General features: G+C 40.7%; 1 protein-coding gene across 1 annotated transcript in view; it reads left to right on the top strand.

Annotated features, from left to right (window-relative positions):
* matn4 (matrilin 4) overlaps positions 1–21137 on the top strand; it is a 34556-nt gene extending 13419 nt beyond the window's left edge. The window contains exons 2-14 of the mRNA XM_030051686.1: positions 2207–2346; positions 3381–3556; positions 4721–4879; positions 5155–5386; positions 8891–9013; positions 10270–10392; positions 13828–13950; positions 14230–14327; positions 14758–14889; positions 15301–15484; positions 17605–17757; positions 18197–18301; positions 21003–21137. Coding sequence (XP_029907546.1) covers positions 2265–2346; positions 3381–3556; positions 4721–4879; positions 5155–5386; positions 8891–9013; positions 10270–10392; positions 13828–13950; positions 14230–14327; positions 14758–14889; positions 15301–15484; positions 17605–17757; positions 18197–18301; positions 21003–21061 — 1749 coding nt within the window. The 5' untranslated portion in view covers positions 2207–2264 and the 3' untranslated portion in view covers positions 21062–21137. The remainder of the gene's footprint in view (positions 1–2206; positions 2347–3380; positions 3557–4720; positions 4880–5154; positions 5387–8890; positions 9014–10269; positions 10393–13827; positions 13951–14229; positions 14328–14757; positions 14890–15300; positions 15485–17604; positions 17758–18196; positions 18302–21002) is intronic.
* Positions 21138–21423: the final 286 nt, after the last annotated feature.

The raw sequence follows: 21423 nt of genomic DNA on the forward strand, positions 1-21423 counted from the left end.
CAGAGAAAAGAGCCATTGTGCTGTTCTACAGTGCACTGAGTCATCGCCCAGACCCGAGCCAGTGGATGACCTCAAGGTCTGGCTGGAAGTCAGATGGTGATAAACCCCTGAAGGACCCCTCTCTGAGGACCCAAGGAAGAGAGGTGGCTTTTATGCTGCCTGTTTGAATTGACTGAGTGCCCTGAACATAAACACTTCCCAGACATTATCATTACCCTCTTACCATGGATGTTCAATGTTCAGATACTGCCAGGGCAGATTACGTGTGTGTGTATGTATGTGTGTGTGTGTGTGTGTGTGTGTGTGTGTGTGTGTGTGTGTGTGTGTGTGTAGTGTTTGTGTCAGTGTGTATAACCCTATATTAGCAGGAATTGCTGTGTTCTCTAGCCAGGTGTTTGGAGCTGAGTGTTTTACAATGGGGCAGGACTGGAATGTCGTACTGGAAACACTGCAATTATCATCTTTTGCTGGTGTTGGTGTTTTACCACACTCAGATTTCTCATCATAGCATAGATTTGAGTTGTCCTGGGTTAGCTCGGTTGATAGAGCATGGAAACAAGCTTTTTGGATACAACTTTTCACCAAAAAATACCTCTACCGACCTCTACTTTTCTTTCTGCTTGTGTTGGGTGCAAGTTAAGGGTATCGTTTTTTCAAAACGGGGTTACATATCTAGCCTGATGTTAGGACTGAATGGAAATTCCATTTTCACTCTATTATTCAGTCTGAAAGTGCACCTGTGCTGGCTGACTTCTGTAGGCGTAAGGCTTTGAATCCTGCTGACCAATCACTAGTGACTGCTGTGTCCACCCGCTGACATTGCTTTCAGTCACCCCAACAGCTGCTTTAGCCAGTTTACACCAGTACAGCTCTACTGCAAATCAGTCTAACTTAGGAACTTTACAAAAATGTCAGGCAATGTTGACACGTTGTGCTTTTTATGCCAAGTCAATTTGTCTGTGAAACGGCTCATGCAAATGCATGTATATTGAGTATATTGCCAAAAAGCCGATGAAGAACATTTGGGAAAATGATTCAGTAAAGTCAGGTTAATTCTAACAAACAGACCAGGGGTTCTTTCCAGCAGGGCTGGTTGACAAATTAAATTAAACTTTTCTCAGAAAAAAAAAAAAACATCTTCAGCACATAGCACTGTTCTGCTCTGAGTGTCTGTGTTTTAAATTATTTGAGACAACACTGATACCACTGTCTATAACTTTATGAATCATTTCCTGTGGCAGTCAGTGTTAGCTAATATGCTGTGGTCTCCCTGGCTCTGACACAGCTTGATGATGCCAACAGTGCTTGTCCCACCCTGCAACGGCACTGATTGGCCCAGTCACATTTTCAGTGGAGAAATTGCAGTTGAACTGAGCAACACCAGACTCATATGGATTGCTAGAAAGTGAACACAAGATTCACAGTAGGCCCCAGTGGCTCACTTGGTAGAGTGTGTACCACTTCCCAAGCCGGAGTCGTTCCTGCAGCTGCCTGGCTTTGAATCTGGACGGGGCCGTTTGCAGCATGTCATTTCCTCTCTCTAGTTCCCTGTCTCTCTCCACTGTCACTATCAAATAAAGCAGAAATGACAAGACATAACTGTGGGAGTTACAATTCACATGTCTGGAACCAGGCTATGACATTTCATTTGGATATTAAAATGCTGATAACCAATTCACGAGACGAAAGCAGCTGCTCAGCAAAGTGTTGCTGCATGTCTACAAACATGGTAACTCTGACCCAGTTTCAGCCTAGTTCTACATTAATTCTAACAGATTCCTAATATCTCTGGGCAACTGTTTACACTAGTGTGGGCATCACCTGAAACAAATAACATGTACCCTCTGTGGTAATGTACCCTCAACAGCTATAGCTGGCCTGTTACCTTATACACACCATTCCACTACACAGTTAGACGTAATAATGTGATACTTGATTCTCTGTAAATTCTCATGTCTCTGCCCCCCTCTCCTTCCTTCACAGGAAGGTCAGAGGTCAGCTTCAGCAGAGCATTCCTGGAGCTGGCAGAGATTCAGTGTCTTGCAGGGCCAACAGAGTGGACACGTACTGACTCAGGGACTTGATCCAAGGTCCTCTGCTCTCTCTGTTCACCGTGTCGCCCTGCTGGCCCCCATTGTTCAAACACCCTGTCTTTTACTGTGCCACAAATAACCCCATCTCTGTGTCTCCATCTCTCCCCTCACAGTTTGATCCAGTTCCAATCCAGCTGTGAGCGACCTCTGTCCCAGATCAGTATCATCAGGATGAAGATGAGACATCTCAGCGCACTGTGTGGGTTCGTCCTGCTGACCTTGGCTGCCCTCGCCACCGCCAGGCCAAAAGCAGGTTAGCGCAACAACGTGAGAAGTACGAGGAAAGAGAGAAAGAGAACAGAAAAAAAGAGACAAATTTCCTGCTTTGTGTTTATATTAGTTCCCTCCCAAATGGGATTTGTATTTCTGACCAAACGATACATTTGGACATGGTTTACAGTAAGTCTTCAGTTTAAGGTTGACTTGATTTTCTTTGCCAGTCACCTAGAGAGACTAAAAAGTGGACACAATAGTAATAGGATCATAAAACTAAAAACTCTATTCATGTTTTCCCAAGCGTGTCTGCTTAAAGGCACCAAAGATGCATTCCTCGACAATTCCTCATGTCTTTTTTAACTATTGTGAATCTTTCTTTTTTCTATGATTGCGTTCATTTTTAGTCCAGCTCCTGTGGAGAGATTTTGGACCTGCATAAATCAAACATCTAATTTCCAGCTCATAAAGTCACATCAGAAATACAGGCGACCCTCATACCTCATCCATGACTGCTGTGTTTTTGAACCGAGATGATGTTACAACGTGGGAGTACGTTTGCACAGATGTTGAGAAAATAAAGACAAAAACAGGCTCCCTTGTTGCAACTGAAGTCATGGAGATTGGGGTTAAGTGCTAAATAATGTGAAGGTGATAGTGATAGTCTGACAATAAGGCTTTGTTTGTCTGCCTTTGTCTGCTATTACTCCAGACACAAAAAAATCTAGTGAAAAAACACACACATGCACACTGTTACACACACACATATATATATACACATTTATATCGTGTATATATATATATGTGTATGTGTATATATTCAGTTTAGGCTCATACTTAACAAAAGCCTCTTTACTAATTCTTCATTCTTTTTTGTTTGTTGCTTGCATCTTCTCTATGAGAAATCCAAAGGATTTTTTTCTTTAAACTCAGTCTTCACCATCGTCTTCCTGCCAGGAGAGCTGATTTCCTCTCTAACCTCCCTCTCCTTTTCCTTTGTTGTCCTTTACCCATCCACTGTCAATCACTCCCATCCCCAGTAACCATGTGTCCACAATCCCTCACTCATCCCAGGTGCTGAACAGAAATGCAAGTCTGGTCCAGTGGATCTGATCTTCATCATTGACAGCTCTCGCAGTGTTCGGCCTCATGAGTTTGAGACCATGAGGAAGTTCATGATTGACATCCTCAACACCCTGGACATCGGACCCGACGCCACCAGGGTGGGAGTGGTTCAGTACTCCAGCCAGGTGGGTACACAGCAGCAACATATTTCTCCAGTACATCTCACTTGAAAACAAAAAACATGTGAAAAAAGGTGGTAAGCCCTTGAACTGCAATTACAGGAACATTAAAATTGACTGAAAATTGGCTGGGAAAAAAATACAAAAATGTTTTAAATAATCACAGGAAAATTGTATTAATAATCATTAAAATTATATTTTTAACATCAGGTTAGTGATGCTGGATCCACATTTCTTGTGCTTATATGCCTGGCAGCATTAGGCTGCGTTCAGATGGCTTTCACAAATATTTAACCCTTTGAAACTTGAGCATATTAACCTAATTTTTTTCAACAATATGGGAAAAAGTTGATAAGCAAATCAGCAAGAAATGACCTTCAAGAACAAGAGATCAGTAAAAAGTTTCAAGACAATTACCACAAAATAGCCTGGAAACTAGCAAAACATCACCAGAAATGCATTAAAGCATTAAAAGAAAATTAGAAAAAATATGTTTTTTTAAGGAGTTTGCATGTTCTCCCCGTGTCTGCGTGGGAACTGGGCACTCCGGTTTCCTCCCACCGTCCAAAGACATGCAGGTTAGGTGAATTGGAGATACTAAATTGCCCCTAGGTATGACTGTGTGTGTGAATGTCAGTGTTTGTCTGTCTGCCCTGTGATGGACTGGCGACCTGTCCAGGGTGTCTCACTGCCTTCGCCCTATGTGCGCTGGGATAGGCTCCAGCACCCCCCCGTGACACTAGTGAGGATAAGCAGTTTAGAAGATGAATGAATGAATGAATGAATGAATGTTTTTTAAAAAAAATACTATTTATAATAATTCAAATCTATATTTAAAATCAAGGTTGAAATAAAAAGAAACAAAGTGAAATAAAACAAAATAAAAGCCTACCCATGGGCTCCTGGTTTCAAGGGGTTAATTTGGTCTCTTTCTATCACTTTCATATCATCTTGTTGTTTTTCCCTCTTTTTTATCCTCCACTTGTAGCTCTGCCTCCCCTCTCCCATGTCATATCTTCTCCTTTCCTTTCTCCTCTCAGCCTCTCCTTCTCCTTCCCTCTAATTCAATAAACATAAAGATAATAATCCTTTCCTCTTCTTTAATAAATGTAATGAATTGACTTGAACAGTATGTCTCAGTGGTGGTCCTGTCCTGTCTCTCCCCTCCAGGTCCACAGTGAGTTCTCTTTGAAGACCCACAGCAAGCTGGAGGCCATGGTGAAAGGCATCAATCAGATCATTCCCCTGGCTCAGGGCACCATGACTGGGCTGGCCATCAAATATGCCATGAATGTAGCCTTCAGCGCCGAGGAGGGAGACCGGCCAAAGGTGCTGCACAATGCTTCTCCAGTTTGCTTTGACTAAGTACTCTGTCTTTTACATGGTTAGTAGGCCCACATTGCTCTTGTTTAACCTGTGGTCAACATGAAGACTTATGGATGGGAGTTAACGAACACTGTGGCATTACATAGGTGTTGATTCAACAGGTTTCTCCAAACTTTCTTTGGCTAAATGTAGTTCCAAGTTTGAGGCTGTCTTCACTATCTAAGTGTAGTATATGGTAGATGCTTTACACCTGGCTGTGAACAAGTGTTTCCCCTCAGGTCCCCAACGTGGCTGTGATTGTGACAGACGGGCGTCCTCAGGACCGCGTGGCGGAGGTGGCAGCCGAGGCCAGGGAGAAAGGCATTGAGATCTACGCCGTAGGTGTGGCCAGAGCTGATATGACATCACTGAGGGCCATGGCCTCCCCGCCCTTCGAGGACCACGTCTTCCTGGTCGAGTCTTTCGATCTGATTCACCAGTTTGGACTGCAGTTCCAGGATAAGCTCTGTGGTAAGATCCTACACATTTTAATTAACTTTAATTTAATGTAACACTTTAATTGTACAGCTGAAAGCATACTGAATTCTGATAGTGTTGGGTTTTAAAGTTCAATTTGATGTTTGTTTGTTTGTTTATGACTAATTTCTTGGTAGTGTAACTACAAGTTGTGCTGAGATTGAACACTTGATACATTTCAGACCTGGGGCTGGACTGTTGAGTTAGCGTTAGTTAGTTAGGAAACTATGACCTTGTAATTATGAAGTTCTTCTTGACTGTTTGGTCCAAAATTAGTCATTTTGTGGCTTCAGAGACAGGTGTTTCTGGCATGATTAAGTTAGTGTAAGCTCTTTCCCATTCTTTTTTTTATAAAGTGTAAAACATGTGCAATTCCATACTAAATTGCATATGAAAACTTAAATCCTTACTGTCCTAAAAACTGTATTCAAATGCAGATCATGAATCTGCACTAGCTCACAAAATGCCTGCAGACAGGACTAAGGGAAGTGGATATGCCATGCCATTGAAAACCCTAGTCTAAAACTAAAGGAGAGGAGAGTCACATTTTGCACGTGTACTTTTCATTCAGCACAACATAGAGCATAAAACAACACAAACCCCATAAAACAAGAAAAACACTGCAGATGGATTTTCAGCTCACACTATTGGTTACATTTGCAGCAATGCTAGATTCTGCCTGCAATGAAAAAAAAAACAATGAAAAAAAATTACAAAACAAAACAACTATTTATGTCTAGACAGAATAGAAAAATCAACATGCCCATCTAACCTCACAGAACTTAATATTTTCTCATAAGAGCATCCCAGCTGGACTGCTGTGGTAAAGAAGTCTGAAGTCTCTCTTATCTCTGGCTGTCCTCAGCCCCTGAGGGACAAGAAAGGGGAAGGCAGGCAGAAAAATAAACTATGAAAAGGTGAAGGAGTGCATAAGATATCACTGAGATCGGTTAAGCTTAGCCCGAGAAAAGAATCAGTGAAACTTTTATTCAGTCAATTTTCAGTGTAAATCACAGAAAGAAATGTAGTCTTGGCCACTCTTTCTATTTCTTCCATAAAGTATTTAAAACGACTCATTAGAGTTAGGTTTTAGAGTATCCTGCACAAAAAGAATGAATAAGTAGTAAATTATGTTAACAGCAAACCAGTAATGCTTGAAGCTTGTGGCCAAGCACCTCAGGTTGCTGATGTCGGGATGGTGTCAGCACAGCTTCAGTGTGCTGGTGTCACACAACAGTGGCTGCTGCATTGATGTTTTCTTGATGCTAATTTTCTCTTGGTTGTTGCTGACATTAGCGATAATGATGGCAATTACAATAATGATAGCAATGTGATGATGTCATTCTTCTTGTTAACAGCTAATGATGTTGCATCTGATATTGTAATGATGATGATAATGATGATGCTGATGATGATGTCTTTGGTGTAGGGGTGGACCTGTGTCTGGAGTCAGACCATGGCTGTGAACACATCTGTGAGTCTTCCCCGGGCTCCTACCGCTGCCTGTGTCTGCCAGGATACACTCTGAATGATGATGAGAAAACATGCACAGGTAACGGTGATGACATGTGTGATGTATTTCCACATTTATGGGCACCTGAATCTTTTCATTTTCCACATTAAGTGTGTGATCATACCTGCAATTTGAATTTTGGCCCAAACCATAGAGGAAAGGTTTACTTTATATTTTGCATTTTTGTAAGTGGTTCACATAAGTTCATTCTGTCCAACAAGTAAACCAGAGTAACAAAAGTCACATGCAGCACAAGCAGATAGTAGATTGCAGAGTTTTGGTACAGGGAATTTGTCTGTGCTATTTGTCATAATCTCTCTTCTATTTTGTTCATACCAGCTAACAACACACAAAGAAAAAGATAAATATGAGCATCAGTTCAGACTGTAGTTTGCCCCTGGCACATTTTGTTCTGCTGGGCTTTCTCAGATGTCAATATTCATCTCCTTTTACCCATAAATCCTTGTATTTTAGAGTTGTTTCCTGCAGTTGGTTCAGATAATGTTCTTTTTCCTGACCAGCTCTACAGTTCTCTTATTAGAGGACTGGCATTTTCAAGCGTCTCAGTGCAATAATTTGGTGACATCAGAGTACAAATATCATTTTTGTCACCCAGCCAAACAAACCAAAAGAAAGTAAATGGACCAGAGTTAGAAGAAATCACTCCAGACATCTCCGATGTGAATGCACCTTAGTACAGTGCTTTCTGTTGTGGCAAAAATTACAATACAACAAATTACTGTAATGCCATAAGCTGCAAATTTAAATATAGTTTCAAGAAACATTAAACATTGTATGCACATATACCTTCAGTGCGTTCCTGTGATGCGTCTGTATCACTTCTCTGCTCTTTAGCACGGGTTAATTATGATAAAGAGAGTTGTAGGTGCAGGTGAATGAGTGAGCTGTATGCATTGAGCAGAGGTGGAAGTAATTAATGCATTTACTGATGTTAGCTTTTTTGTGTATTTGTACTCTGAATATTTTTCTAAAATCAGTATTTTTAGTAGTAGTTTTACTTAAATAGATTTTTACTTGAGTTTGGTGCTTCACTACATTTTAAATAGTATCCATTACAGAGAACAAATGATCAATGACAGATTGTGGAAATTTTCACAATAAAATGCACAGTCAGCAAAGATGAGAAGAGGAACTTGGTTGTACTTGGTGCCACCTCCCAATTCCAATAAAAGCCTGCAAAATGTGGTATAAGTGTGGAAAAAGGAGAAACACATCAGTGTGCTGGCCTGATGATGAAGACCATGTAGGCTCAACCATTAGTCAGGTGAATCTACAGGGTCCTCACTTCAATCAACCCTCCAGAATTTGCAGAATGCCCCTTTAAAAGAATGTAGTTTGAACTGTGTATTCGCACCCTTTCTAATGGCAAGGAAGAGATTACAGCTAACACAGTTACTGGTTTGAAAAAGTAACTCAGACACTTTTACTCGCAGAACATTTTAAATTAGACACTTTTTTGCTTTTGCTGCAGTAGATTTTTACAGCATAATTTCTACTGAAGTAAAATATCATCAAAGTAACAGTACTTTAAGTAGCAACTTGTAGTACTCTAGCAAGCTTCTTCATAGCGGTTCCATTGACTTCAAGTGCAGCATCAAGCAGATAAGTTTCCATAAAAAAACAAAACAAAACAAAACAAAAACCGCCATGGTAATCGTAGTGTTTGACAAAGTTATGCCATCAGATCCCTGGAAAGTTGGTTCTGAATGCTGCCATTTTAGCCGCATCTTTTATGTTTGATTTGTACATGGAAACGTACAGACCCATATGGTTATAACATGCAGATAAATGAGGAAGAGATGACGTTTGAAAAGTGGAATATGATGAAAATGAATGTTGCATTTAATACTGCAGAAGAAAAATGGGACGGGGGTCACAGTAAACTCAAAACTGTGCATGAGATTTATTTATGCTTGTGCATGTGTGTGTGTGCGTGTGTGTGTGTGTGTGCGTGTGTGCTTCAGCCATAGATCTGTGTGCTGAGGGAAAACATGACTGTGAGCAAATCTGCGTCAGCTCTCCTGGCTCCTTCACCTGTGACTGCAACAAAGGATACAAACTCAACGACGACAAGAAGACTTGCACAAGTTAGTCACACTTGTCTAACTAGTCTCTTTCTCACACACACACACACACACACACACACACAGTTAGTGCTGACAGCTTGTGCTTTTATGTTGAGGCCCTCTAGAACCCTTTTTCTTGCTTTTAGCTGCACTGTTTGCTGTAATGCTAAATTATACCCTGGTAGAGAAAAAAAACACCTAGTTTTTTTTCCCCCAAACATACTTTGTGTCAAAAAGAATATAAAACAACTCCTCTGGTGTTGTTTTTATTCAACTCATGTTATTGGTAAGACATGACCTGGTAAATTCCTGGTAATCAGCATTAATTTGTCTGAGAAGGTCACATCACTATCATAGACAGGTTAACCTCAGCATAGAGACATTTAGACGATGCCACTGTCTCCTAATAACAACAGATAAAAACACAGGTTGAGAGGGCTCTCCAGCTGGTTTTCTTGAGTAGAGGAGTAAACTTGCTGTGCCCAAAATGTCTCCTGAGGCCAGCCGGTAGATTTTGCCACGTGAAAGGCTTGGAGAGGTTTCTCTGTGGGAAGAGGTCAACGCTGAGCGTACAGCAGTACAGTATCCCTGCATGAAGCCTCAAAAGCCATAACATCTGCCTCTCCCAGTTAGGTTTCCCCCCTGGTCGACCTGCAGAGTTTTGAGTTGCCACATGTCAGAGCTGGGTTCCAATCTGATCCGTTACACATGGTTCATCAACTGACCCTCACGAGATGGTGATTCTTGTTTCTTTGCTGCTTCATGAAGCACAGAGTGTGGGTTTGCACTATGTTCCCATCCGCCTGAATTTCCCCCAATAAAGGGATTAACTAATGCTTAGTTGCTGTAAAAGCGACCTTAACTTGCATATAAAAAACGATGAGCTCTTGAGCTTTTAGTAGTGTAGGGTTCACTGCCTTTGGTGCTTGAGATTCCTTGATTGAACTCCAATCTTTGCAAGCGCTGTGAACTTTTATGAGTGAAGAGTTTCATTCCAAAAACACTATATACTCCACTTTGAAAAAAGCACCTTAGCCTGTGGTTCATTATTTCATATCTGTTGTGGCTGACACAAGACTGTCAGCCACAAGACTGTAAGACTATGTATCACTTTTTTCAAATGGCATATATGTAATTTTGGAACAAAACTCCGGGTGAGACAAGTTAAATGTTAAGGTAAGGCTCAGGCTGAGGTCTGGGGAACATAGGTGCAGTCCCACACATATAGCTGCTGTTCGCCCTGCTGCTTATGGCCTCGCTGCTTTTCTCCCTCTCAGTGATCGACTACTGTTCGTTTGGGAACCACAGTTGTGATCATGAGTGTGTGAGCGTGCTCAATGGCTATCACTGCCGCTGTAACGAGGGATACAGGCTGCTGGAGGACGGCAAGACCTGCCAGCGTAAGTAGCACAGACATGGTTTATCACACAGATAACAACACAGTCACACACAAATTAAAACTAATACAATACTAAATGTTGAGTTTTCACTGAAAATCAAGTATCAGCCAGACAGTTTAATACAGTGCTGATACAATGGAGGTGAGAATTTCATTCAACAGTTTCAGAAGAGTCAGTCTCTTAAATCTGCAGTGAAACCTGCCTCACTCTGTCTAAGCGGGATAGTTCAACCATTCTGATTTTTTTTATATATTACTTCACTTCTCCCCTAGCTGTTATGTAGGACAGTAGTGGTGCTATCTTCAGAAAGCGACACTTATAAAGTGATGTTAAACCTTTGAATAGATTAAGGCAGTTAATTTGTCAGCTGGGGGGAAGTCCACTTCAAGGGCAGGAGGTTAGCATTTGGAGCATCCACCCAGTATCCAGCACTCAGTAACAATGAGAGGAAGATAGACCCACTACTGTCCTACATAGGGTATACTGTAAGTGAAATAATATTTTTTTTTCCCAAAATAGATGAACTATCCCTTTAAGGAGCTGCCAACACAATTAGTATTTAATTAGCACCACTTTTAATGCATCTAAATGCTATTTCAGAGGCTTTTTCATCCTGACAAAAATAAAATGTTGGAAAATCCTGAAAATGGTCACAATTGTACAGAGAATATTGGGAGAAAATATCAGCTATTGGCAGCTTTAATTAAAAATTCCTGGCATCTGTCGTGAGCTTCAAAGAATCAAACCCTTAACTAAACACAAGGACAGCCATATACACACAGATGGTACAGATGCACGAACACACATGTTTGCATGTATGCACGAGTATGCAAGCAAGCAGCATGTTTGTACATGGCAGTAGCCATGCTTGCAGGCACATAAATTGATATACAAGAGCCCACATGCTCATAACCAGTATTACACCAACACCTGTGGGAACAGAATACAGGATCTTGTCGACAGAAAACTGTTAAATGAGGACGATTTACAGCCCTCAGATAACCAAAGACTTGTTATTCCCTTGAAGTCATGACAAACCTTCAAAACACAGCTAACACCATGTAATTGAGCCATCCATTTAACCCAAATACCACAGCAGCTTTATGTAAGAAAAGCATTTTGGAGGAATGCATCATTATACATACCTGCTGCTTCAGCTATTCTTGACTATGTAAAAACAGCTGGTTTACTGCTTAAACTGGAATACAGATGGTCATGTGGAGGTTATAAACGAGTCATACTGACTGGGATTCCTGCCCTGAGTATTTTTTAAAAATTAATATTTTGTACCAAATATCACTGAATAGGGCCATTTACACACCTGGGAGACCAAACCCAAGATTGCTTGTCTGATCATTTATTATATATATATATATATATATATATATATTTTTTTTTTTTTTTTTTTTTTTTGCTCATTAAGGCTGTTTCACTTCACTTCACACCATCAGCATCAGACATGTAAACAGAGTTGGTCCAGGAAAAAAAAAAACAAAAAAACCTTTAACCCTGTGCTTTCACTTGTGAACTGTACTGTGTGGACTCCAGACCTCCATTTTCAAGAGGACTCGAATCCACTTGTTTGGTGTACACATTAAAAAGTTAAAAAATAGATTGAACTACCAAAATCTCACAGTAAAAGGACTCGGGTTCCTGCAATTACCCCAAGTGTGAAGACACCCCAGTGAAAATCACAGTTTTTTTTCTTTGTATACGTTCATCACCATGTCCTCTGATACACTAATTGCTGAGATAAGTGGACAGCATTTGCATTTGCCCTACCTGATGTGACCCATAAAGGGCAAATGCCTGAGGTAATCATCTCACGCAATCATGTCACTTCCTAGGGAAAACTTAAGAAACAGATCCAAGAATTTCCATAATACAATGTACACACATGCACACACACATATTAACCCAATATGTGTGTGTTATTTAGCCATTGACCTGTGTGCTGAGGGGAAGCATGACTGTGAACAAATCTGTGTCAGCGCGCCAGGCGTCTTCACCTGCGACTGCAACGAAGGATACACTCTCAACGAAGACAAGAAGACCTGCACACGTTAGTCAGGCTCAGGCCCTCACACAACTACACACATGCACCCTGTGTACACAGGACTACACATGCACACGCTGACACACACACATATACAGTTACAGCCATTGTGTCAACCCATTGTGTCATTTATTATATATTAGACCTGCAGCCTATTCATTCTCAGTTCCTGTGAAATAGGAAACATATTGTAACATTTGTAACATAAAAATCTTTTAGTTGACTGGTTCCTATAACATTCTCTGTGCTTCCTAATGGATGAAAGCAGAAAATTTGAATTTCCCAAACAATACCTCCCACAAATTGAACAGCCATGCCCTATACATTTGATTTATGGTGTGCACAGAGTGAGACTTGCAATGGTTACACAGTAATGGGTGTACACACATGGAACTGCACATATACACACCCACACACACACTCGCACACATAAAAATCTACATATGCACAAACAGCAACAGCGCCTGCAAGCATGCATGCTGTCACAGTGTTCAATCAAACACACACTGGAAATAACCTGTATGTGTGTGTTTGTGTGTATGTGATTTAGCAATTGACCTGTGTGCTGAGGGGAAGCATGACTGTGAGCAAATCTGTATCAGCGCACCTGGCGTCTTCACCTGCGACTGCAACAAGGGCTTCAAACTCAACAAGGACAAGAAGACCTGCACAAGTCAGTGAATTCCACTCCAAAAACAAAAAACAAAAACAAAACAAAAAAAAAAAAAATTACCTGATACATCACCTCAGTTTATCGTCTGAGTAGCCTTGTTGTATCATTTCCCCTGGGGTCCAGGTCTGCCTCAAGATAGAAATTTTTGAGTGTAATTCCCCTTTAAACATCAGCATCATACATCATCCAACAGCAGCCTTTAATAACCTTATATGTATACCTGCACAGATTCATACTTGGTAACAAAACTATATTGAAGCTTCTACTAAGGCTCACATCCGAGATTTTTAAAAAATAATACCAGTCAGTCCAAATTATCATCATCTTCCCACTTGCTTGTACATGGATGGTTTGCGTGTACCAGTTGTTAGTGTAAGTGTCATTTTTGTGCCTTTAATGTGCATTTACAACCTCTCTGTATCAGGCATGCAGCGCGTGTGTGTGTGTTTATGTGTGTGTGAGTGAAGGCATCTTTCTCTCTATACACAAAATACTGTATCTGTGTATTACAGTGTTTGTTATTGTCTTTATTTGTGTGTGCATAACACTGTGTCAATGTGTATGTATTCTCATGAGCATTATGTCATACTAAACACGGGCCTGCATAGCGCTGCTGGTGTACCAATATGTTTGTATGTTTCTTTGTATGTGAACTATATCCAGTACATGATGTACTTTTATGGATGTAACTACTGTGTATTTTCAGACATGGACCTGTGTAACACAGTGGAGCATGGCTGTGAGCACCAGTGTGTAAGCACACCAGGATCTTACTACTGTATCTGCCCAGAGGGACAGCTGCTGCAGGAGGACGGCAAGAGCTGTGGCAGTACGTACACTCTCTGCTGCGCTTGCTGTTGATTTATGTCGTCACCTTAAACCTGCTCTGCATGTTGTCCATGATATCCTCGGAGGATCCTCCCTGATCATTAAAAAACAACTGCAAAAAACGGATGTACAACCTGCAAACCTGCATTTGATTTTACTATACATACTATGGCAATATAGACCTTATTAAAAACATGAATGATTGTTATTATTATAGCTATTCTTGATATTATTATTATTATCAACTCACTTTCCCTTTCTCCTTTTCACTCTCTTCTAGCCTGCAAATCTGCCAACATTGACCTGGTCCTCTTGATTGACGGCTCGAAGAGTGTCCGCCCTCAAAACTTTGAGCTGGTCAAAAAGTTTGTCAACCAGGTGGGGCGCTATTTTCCTACATAGAATTGTGTATTTCAGTCCTATTGTACCTCAAATGATACACTGCATCAAGGACAGCTGCAATAACATTGCATTATAAAAAAAAAAAAAAAAAAAAAAAAAGCCAAATAGGAACTTTTAGTGTTCAAATGTATTATAAATATAGGAAAACATAATTTCTGTATTTGTAATATTCATGTTTTAAGGTAGTATGTTTTAGAATGGAACACTTCCTTCATACTCCATATGAATGCCTGTTTGCATTTTGACCTTGTATTGATTCGTGCCATATGGTTCCACTGTTTTTGTAGAGCTGTGACAGTGAGAGTGACTCTACAAGGGAATTTCCTTTTGAAAAAAAGAAAAGAAAAGAAAAGCATCTTTGTGTTGGTTTCAGATAAAGTAATAATCTTCTTCTCCTGTGTGTCAGGTTGTGGACTCTCTGGATGTGTCTGCTCATGGCACCAGGGTTGGTCTTGTCCAGTACTCCAGCCGGGTCCGGACAGAGTTCCCTCTTAATATGTACCATACTGCCGATGAGATCAAAGCTGCCGTCATGAAGGTAAAGTAATTGTGTTTTCTCCCACAAAATGTATCTATTAATTTATCTTCTTTTTTCTTTTAACATAAGTAGTATTATCAATTTTTTGAGCCAAGCACAAAAAAGGAATATACTATTAAAGGAAATATACTATAAAGGAATATACTATTACTATTCTATTAGTATTTTTCTGACTATGGACACTAAATCATTTTAGCAACATTTGCAAATTCAGAATGTAGTGTAAATGTAAATGTAGTGTTAATGTGGTTGCAATCTGACAGGATAGTCATTCCTACTCATGGACAATAAGCAGCCCACATTGAATCTGAGCTATCAGTGTAAGAAATGCCCCATCCAGAAGCAGGTGTACTGCTGAAGCAATGCTGATCTTGGTTTTACTTGGGACTTAAACTGCTGTCGGTCTTCTAGGTGGAATACATGGAAAAGGGCACTATGACAGGCCTGGCCCTAAAGCACATGCTGGAGAACAGCTTCTCAGAGGCCGAGGGCGCTCGCCCCCTTGGCCGCAACATCCCCCGTATTGGACTGGTCTTCACAGACGGACGTTCCCAAGATGACATCACAGAGTGGGCCAAGAAGGCCAAAGAAGCTGGTAACCCACTCTGATAAGACTCAGCTTGAATTAGGATAAAATCACACCAACAGTTTGTTTTCTTTGGTCCCATTTACACTTGCCGTTTCCTGCATCTCCTACCTGGATAATATTCAGATACAGTGTATCCACATCTCATTTGCACTTGACCATATCATTGTATTTCATTAGACAGTGAGAAATTTGATCAGCTTTTTCACAAAATTGCTGATGGCTATGCATGATAATCCAACAAACTTTATCCATCTGATCTTTCCGCCAAATATCTTCTGGATATGGGCAAGAGGCACCTCAGCTTTGTCTCACTTGCACTCTAGTGATGACTCTGTGTGCACTCATATCTGTAATATGCCTGCTGTACACTGGCTTGGTGTACTGCAGGCAGGCACCATGTGCCATGGAAAGCCAAGAGTTTGCAGGTTTTCATTCCAATCAACAACTCCACCAGGTGATTTCACTGATTGGTTCCTCCTCTCTGCTTAAAGATGAGGTCATCAGTGAAATCACCTGGTGGAGTTTTTGGTTGGAATGAAAACCTGCTGCCTACCCCTGTGCTAGGGTTTCCATAGATGAAAGGACAAGAATGCATACCCAAACCGGGTACTAACTTTAGGCTATGTTTAAACATAGTCGGGTATTTTGAGAAACTAATATTTCCCTCCCTCTGTTTTCCAAATTAACATCATGCACACAGCATAGTTTTCAAAAAAAAAATCAACCCGCATAAATACGTGCCATCATAACTACGCCAAGGCTATGGGCGGCAGTGTAGGAAGAGGGAAAAAGCCATACAAGCCAATCAGATGGTGCATAATGTTACATCGGCTGCCTAAAGCTCTGTTTTTCTCTGTTTTTCTCAGGTTACATGCAAATGCGAAACGGGAGTTTTCCTAAATCTCCACTCTGGTCGGAGTTTTTAGAAAGAATCGTTTTCAGAGGCGAATTCGCTGTTTGCGTGTAAAAGAAGGGCACAAACGAAGGGGAATGTCTCTGTTTCTAAAAATACCCGTGTATGTGTAAACGAGCCCTTTGTTTAATAGTTAGACAGAATAATAAAAAAAGACACACACACTTCTCTCCATGCAAAGAGATTATAGATTGAAAGCATACTTCAGTGTACATGCTTGGTTTAGCAAGGGCAAGTGACCTATCGAGTCATTTTGTGTAGTTGATTCAGATTTTGTTCTCACACCTAACATGCAGCATTCAGCATTTTACTTTTGATGTTTTTCCCCCAGTTGTGCTCACAAACAGCATTTTTTAATTAGTGGACAAAATGTCATTGTACAACTTTGGGTTGTACAAAATTATGAGGGAAAACCTACCATTGCAGCTGTTGGTTCTTTTTAGGCAGACTATATAGAAATGTGATGGAAACAATCAAACAGTATGGGACACTATGTTAAGGCAGCAAGTGAAAATCAGCCTAAATTACCAATGTGTACCAGTGTTAAAAAAACAAACAAATAAACAACACATGGAATCTCTCATTTTCAATTCTGACTTGCACCGCTTTCATATGTGCTCCTAAATGGGATATGCAGCTGATGCTCCTGATTCCTGCTGATGTGATCACTGTGTAAAAACTCGCATCAGAATTCATGTATTTTTTTTTTCCAACCGAGTACACTCACATCTGTCAGAGCGTCATTATTCACCGATTGTCAGCAGTGGTGGATGAAACAAAATATGATGTATAACAGCAACAATGACATGGAGACAGACAAGTTTAATAGATACTTGGGAAGACGCTTCTTGCCCTCAGACTGAACTGCTGACAGACTGCCACAGCACCACTGTTACTACAATGAATTAATCCAGAAATCTATGGCTGCACCACTAGTTCATTAACTGTGATGATGGACTACAATGCCAATGAGATTTTTTTGTTATTCAGCAGTGTGCTTGTTGTAAATGTGGGGTCATGGTACAGATCTGTTCAGACAGGTGTCAGATATGGGTCACATGCAAAGAAAAATATGAACAGTCAAAGTAAAAAGATCAGACATGAGAATAAATCGGAGTTGGGTCACTTTCAATCAACTGTGTGAATTTAGTCTCAGTAAGGAAGGATTTTCTCATAATAACAGAATTGTTTGAATGGTGTTTTGAATACACAGGTATCACCATGTATGCAGTGGGTGTTGGTAAAGCTGTGGAGGACGAGCTTCGTGAGATCGCCTCCGAGCCCGTGGAGAAACACTTCTACTACACCACCGACTTCACTGCCATCAGCACCATCGCTGAGAACCTCAAACTCAATGTCTGCCCAGGTACAATATCCCACCAGACGTGACTGCAACATACCAAAAACAACACTGTATTAGGCATGTGAGGATAATGTAATCACTTTGATGTAACAGAATAGTAGCAATTCACAGGATCCAGATAAAAGATGCTGTCACTGCAATCCATAAGGGTCATAAAACAAGTGCATAGATCTCACAGTTCATAAGCCATTTTCACCATTGTGCCCTGCAGCTACGTTTTTAGACTGGATAAAGTACACTAAGTGATGTCTGGGCCCTGGCCAAAGCTGCAAAACTTATTCTACAGCTCCATCTAGTGTCACAAATTGAGAGTGGCTTATGAAAGTGGGAAATGAGTGGCTGTTGATCTTCTCCCTTCTGTTCCCTCTTTCCTTCCATGTCGTCACCCTCCTCCTCCTTGCCCTGATCCCTTCCTCCGCCCTCTCTCTCTTTACCTGTGTAGAGGAGAGTCAGGGGGAGATTGAGGTGAAGGACCCATGTGCCTGTGAGAGCCTGGTAGAGTTCCAGCAGGCCACCATGAGCACCCTGGAGCAGTTCACACAGAAACATATCCTTTTCAGAAGTCTGCATCTAAACCCAGGGAGCCATTCTTAAACTGTAGTCCAAACGAGTTACCAGACCTTTTTTTCAATGATTCCGCAAATAATGAAATATTTTTTATGATCCTTAGTCATAGGACTGGACAAGTTTTCTCAGGTCTTGGTGTTAGGAAGGAGGGAAACATGTAATTCATAAAAGATACAAAACACAAGTGAGCTTTCAAGGTAGCACACACCAAATTCAAGAACAAAAGATGAGAGCTTTTGTTAGTGTTGTTAACCCTTCCTTTTTACTCCTCCCTTTAATAATAATGGCTTCAAATTTAGATAATTCATTTAATTTAGATAATTTATTTGAGGACATTCATGTCAATAATGGTCAACTGCTGACTCTTTTAGGAAATAACTGTTCATATAGTTCCCACAATTTCATTTGAGTTTGATAGATAGATAGATAGATAGATAGAAACAGACAGAGAGAGAAAGAAAGGGAGAGAATCAGAAATGAAAGGTAGAGCTGATGCCAAATGTGTTGTTATGCATCCCCCCCAAAAATGTTTCAGCTTTGTCTCGCAGCTCAGAATCGTGTTGTTTTGCTGGTCTATATCTTCATTAATGTTAGAGCACTGCACTCCCAGTGAAGCTCCTGTATACCTATATACAACTATATATAGGGAAGAATCCAAACTATCAGCTTAAATACACCTCCTATTTTTGCACATCACCCCTCCTACCTTTGCACTAAGCCTGATGCACAAGCACGGAAATACCACATGAAGTGGTAAAACATGTTTCCAGGTCCCAAAAATAGCAATTTGTTGCATGCAAAGGCCTTTGTGCACCCACGAAAATAGAGCCTTACAAGCAAGATGTCTGTTCTGGTCTTCATGACAGACTATCACTTCTTTTACTCTTTAGCTCCCACAGGCCCATCAATAGGCCTTTGTTGTCTCAAGCACAGCATACCTACTGTAGCCCTCTGACTGATGTAGCAAATCCAAGACCGACTCACGCTTTCTGTAACTGAGGCCAATTCATCTCTTGGCAAAATAGCCTCTTGTCTGTTAAGTGCGTTAAGAAACAGATGTGTGTGTGTGTGTGTGTGTGTGTGTGTGTGTGTGTGTCTGTCATTGTCCAGAATCCAGACACAGATATTTGAACTAAGCCATTTTCTGAAAAGAGGGCTTCTTTTTGAGGAACACTGTGTCTGTGAAGACCAGATGTTTATTTTCTGAAGGAAAGGATTGCAGCAGCTTTGAAGGAGAGTAGACACGATAATTTTCAGAGACAGGTGAACGTTTAGTCCGTTTTTCCATATTAGCAACATGATCATCATCATCATGCTGTTTGCCAAGAAACTGTAACAGGTAGGACACAAATCCATCTTGGTTTGAGATATTCGTTACCTATTGACCTTTTCCACGGTAGACAAGAACAGGACAAACACAGGTGATACTACCGTCACTAATTAAAGTTCTGTTACATTTAGGTATATGCAGCAGAACCTTAATTAGTGTCGTTAGTAACACGTGTTTACCCTGCTATTTCACATCAAAGTGAAAAATAATCCATATGCAGGGTTAGTTAAAGGTCCAGCTGCAGCCTACAGGTGGGGATCCTGTGATAGTTGACACTGACCAACATTTCTTTGGTTGTAGGAGATGAGCAGGCTCTCAGAGATTGGTTTCTTAAGTTGCCGGTAGCTCGGGAAATACTACAGAACGTTCAATAGGATTTTCAGTGCTTGCCTTCAGTTGCGTGGTCTCAAGAATTTCCTGATCATCTTAAGGACTTCACAAAGAATGTCTTCTAGTATGACAAACCAGCGCTGCAGTTTTAGTGCTCCTAGGATTCACTAAGGATGGTACACTATGATATGTATTTTTTCATTAAAATGTTTTTATTGTCATCATTGTATGTGGAAAACATCCTGAAACTGGAAGAATCTGTCTTTTTCAGGCAGTGAAAGGAAATCAGTTGATTTCTGTTGAGTCAAACCAGCAGTTTTGTTTAGGATTAAAAGCTCACGATCTAATCAGAACACCACCTCAGCTTTTATTCCTCCCATCTGTGTTTTGTTGACTCTTCAACTGCACGTGTTCTGCACTAGCTTCAGCAGACACAAGCAACAGTAAGTGCTACCTTCTTGGCACAGCATGCAGAGGTTTCTGTTACCAGTCGAACATTCAGTCAGAAGAGGTGAGGGCTAATGAAGATTTACATCTAAATGTGGACCGTCCAGGTTTTTATGGAGTGAGCTCTATATGGAAACATTATCTTACATAGGTCTATTGTTGTAGTGCTTGTTCCAACACGCAAGCTATTTCCACAACAGTTGGTAGACAATTTGTTACATTACAAGAGGAACTTAAGCCCATCCAACCCTGCCAGAATGTAGAAGAAAATCCCCATTTTTACTTGGGTTTTTATTTTTTTCTTATGTCCTAAGAGCAGGTGAAAGAGTCAAAAGCTGAAAACTGAAATCACAAACAAAAAAGGATGTACAAGCAGCTAACCAGTATGTCTATAAATGCCTGGTGTAACATCTTCTAGGCTCTGTTAGAGTTAACATGACACTTATTAATTCACAATGTTGCGTGCCAGCTGTAAAACATTTTCTTCTTGTGTGACGTAAATTAAAGTATATGTTAAAGTGTATGTTGAAAGTCAACTTTACATGGGTAATTTATTCCTTAACCTGCTCTCCACTGGCTGCGATGACAGCTCGTCTGGAGGACCTGGAGAACCAGCTGCTCTCTAGGAAGTGATGTGGTAACCAGGGGGCCCAAACAGGAAGTCACAGAAGGAGAAGTCGTAGTGGATGAGGAGGAGGAGGGCAGAGCCTGGCTTCATCTTTAAAAGGAGAAATCAGAAATCCTACCAATCCATGGACAAACCAGCGACTCGTTTCCCAAAGCGTTTGTAGACTTGTGCAGGTCTGTTTATCTTGACTTTCAAAACACAAACCATCACACTTATTTTCTCATGAAATGTACAGGAGAGCTGTTATAGGGAAAAAAAAAACAAAACAAACAAACAAACAAACAAACACAAGAACGCTTTAGGAAATCAGTCTGACATGGATGTTAAATTTCCAGACCCAAAGAAATAGGATTCCCAGGGTATCAGT

The sequence above is a fragment of the Myripristis murdjan genome, chromosome 5 (assembly GCF_902150065.1).
Source record: "Myripristis murdjan chromosome 5, fMyrMur1.1, whole genome shotgun sequence".
In the NCBI taxonomy this organism is placed as follows: domain Eukaryota; kingdom Metazoa; phylum Chordata; class Actinopteri; order Holocentriformes; family Holocentridae; genus Myripristis; species Myripristis murdjan.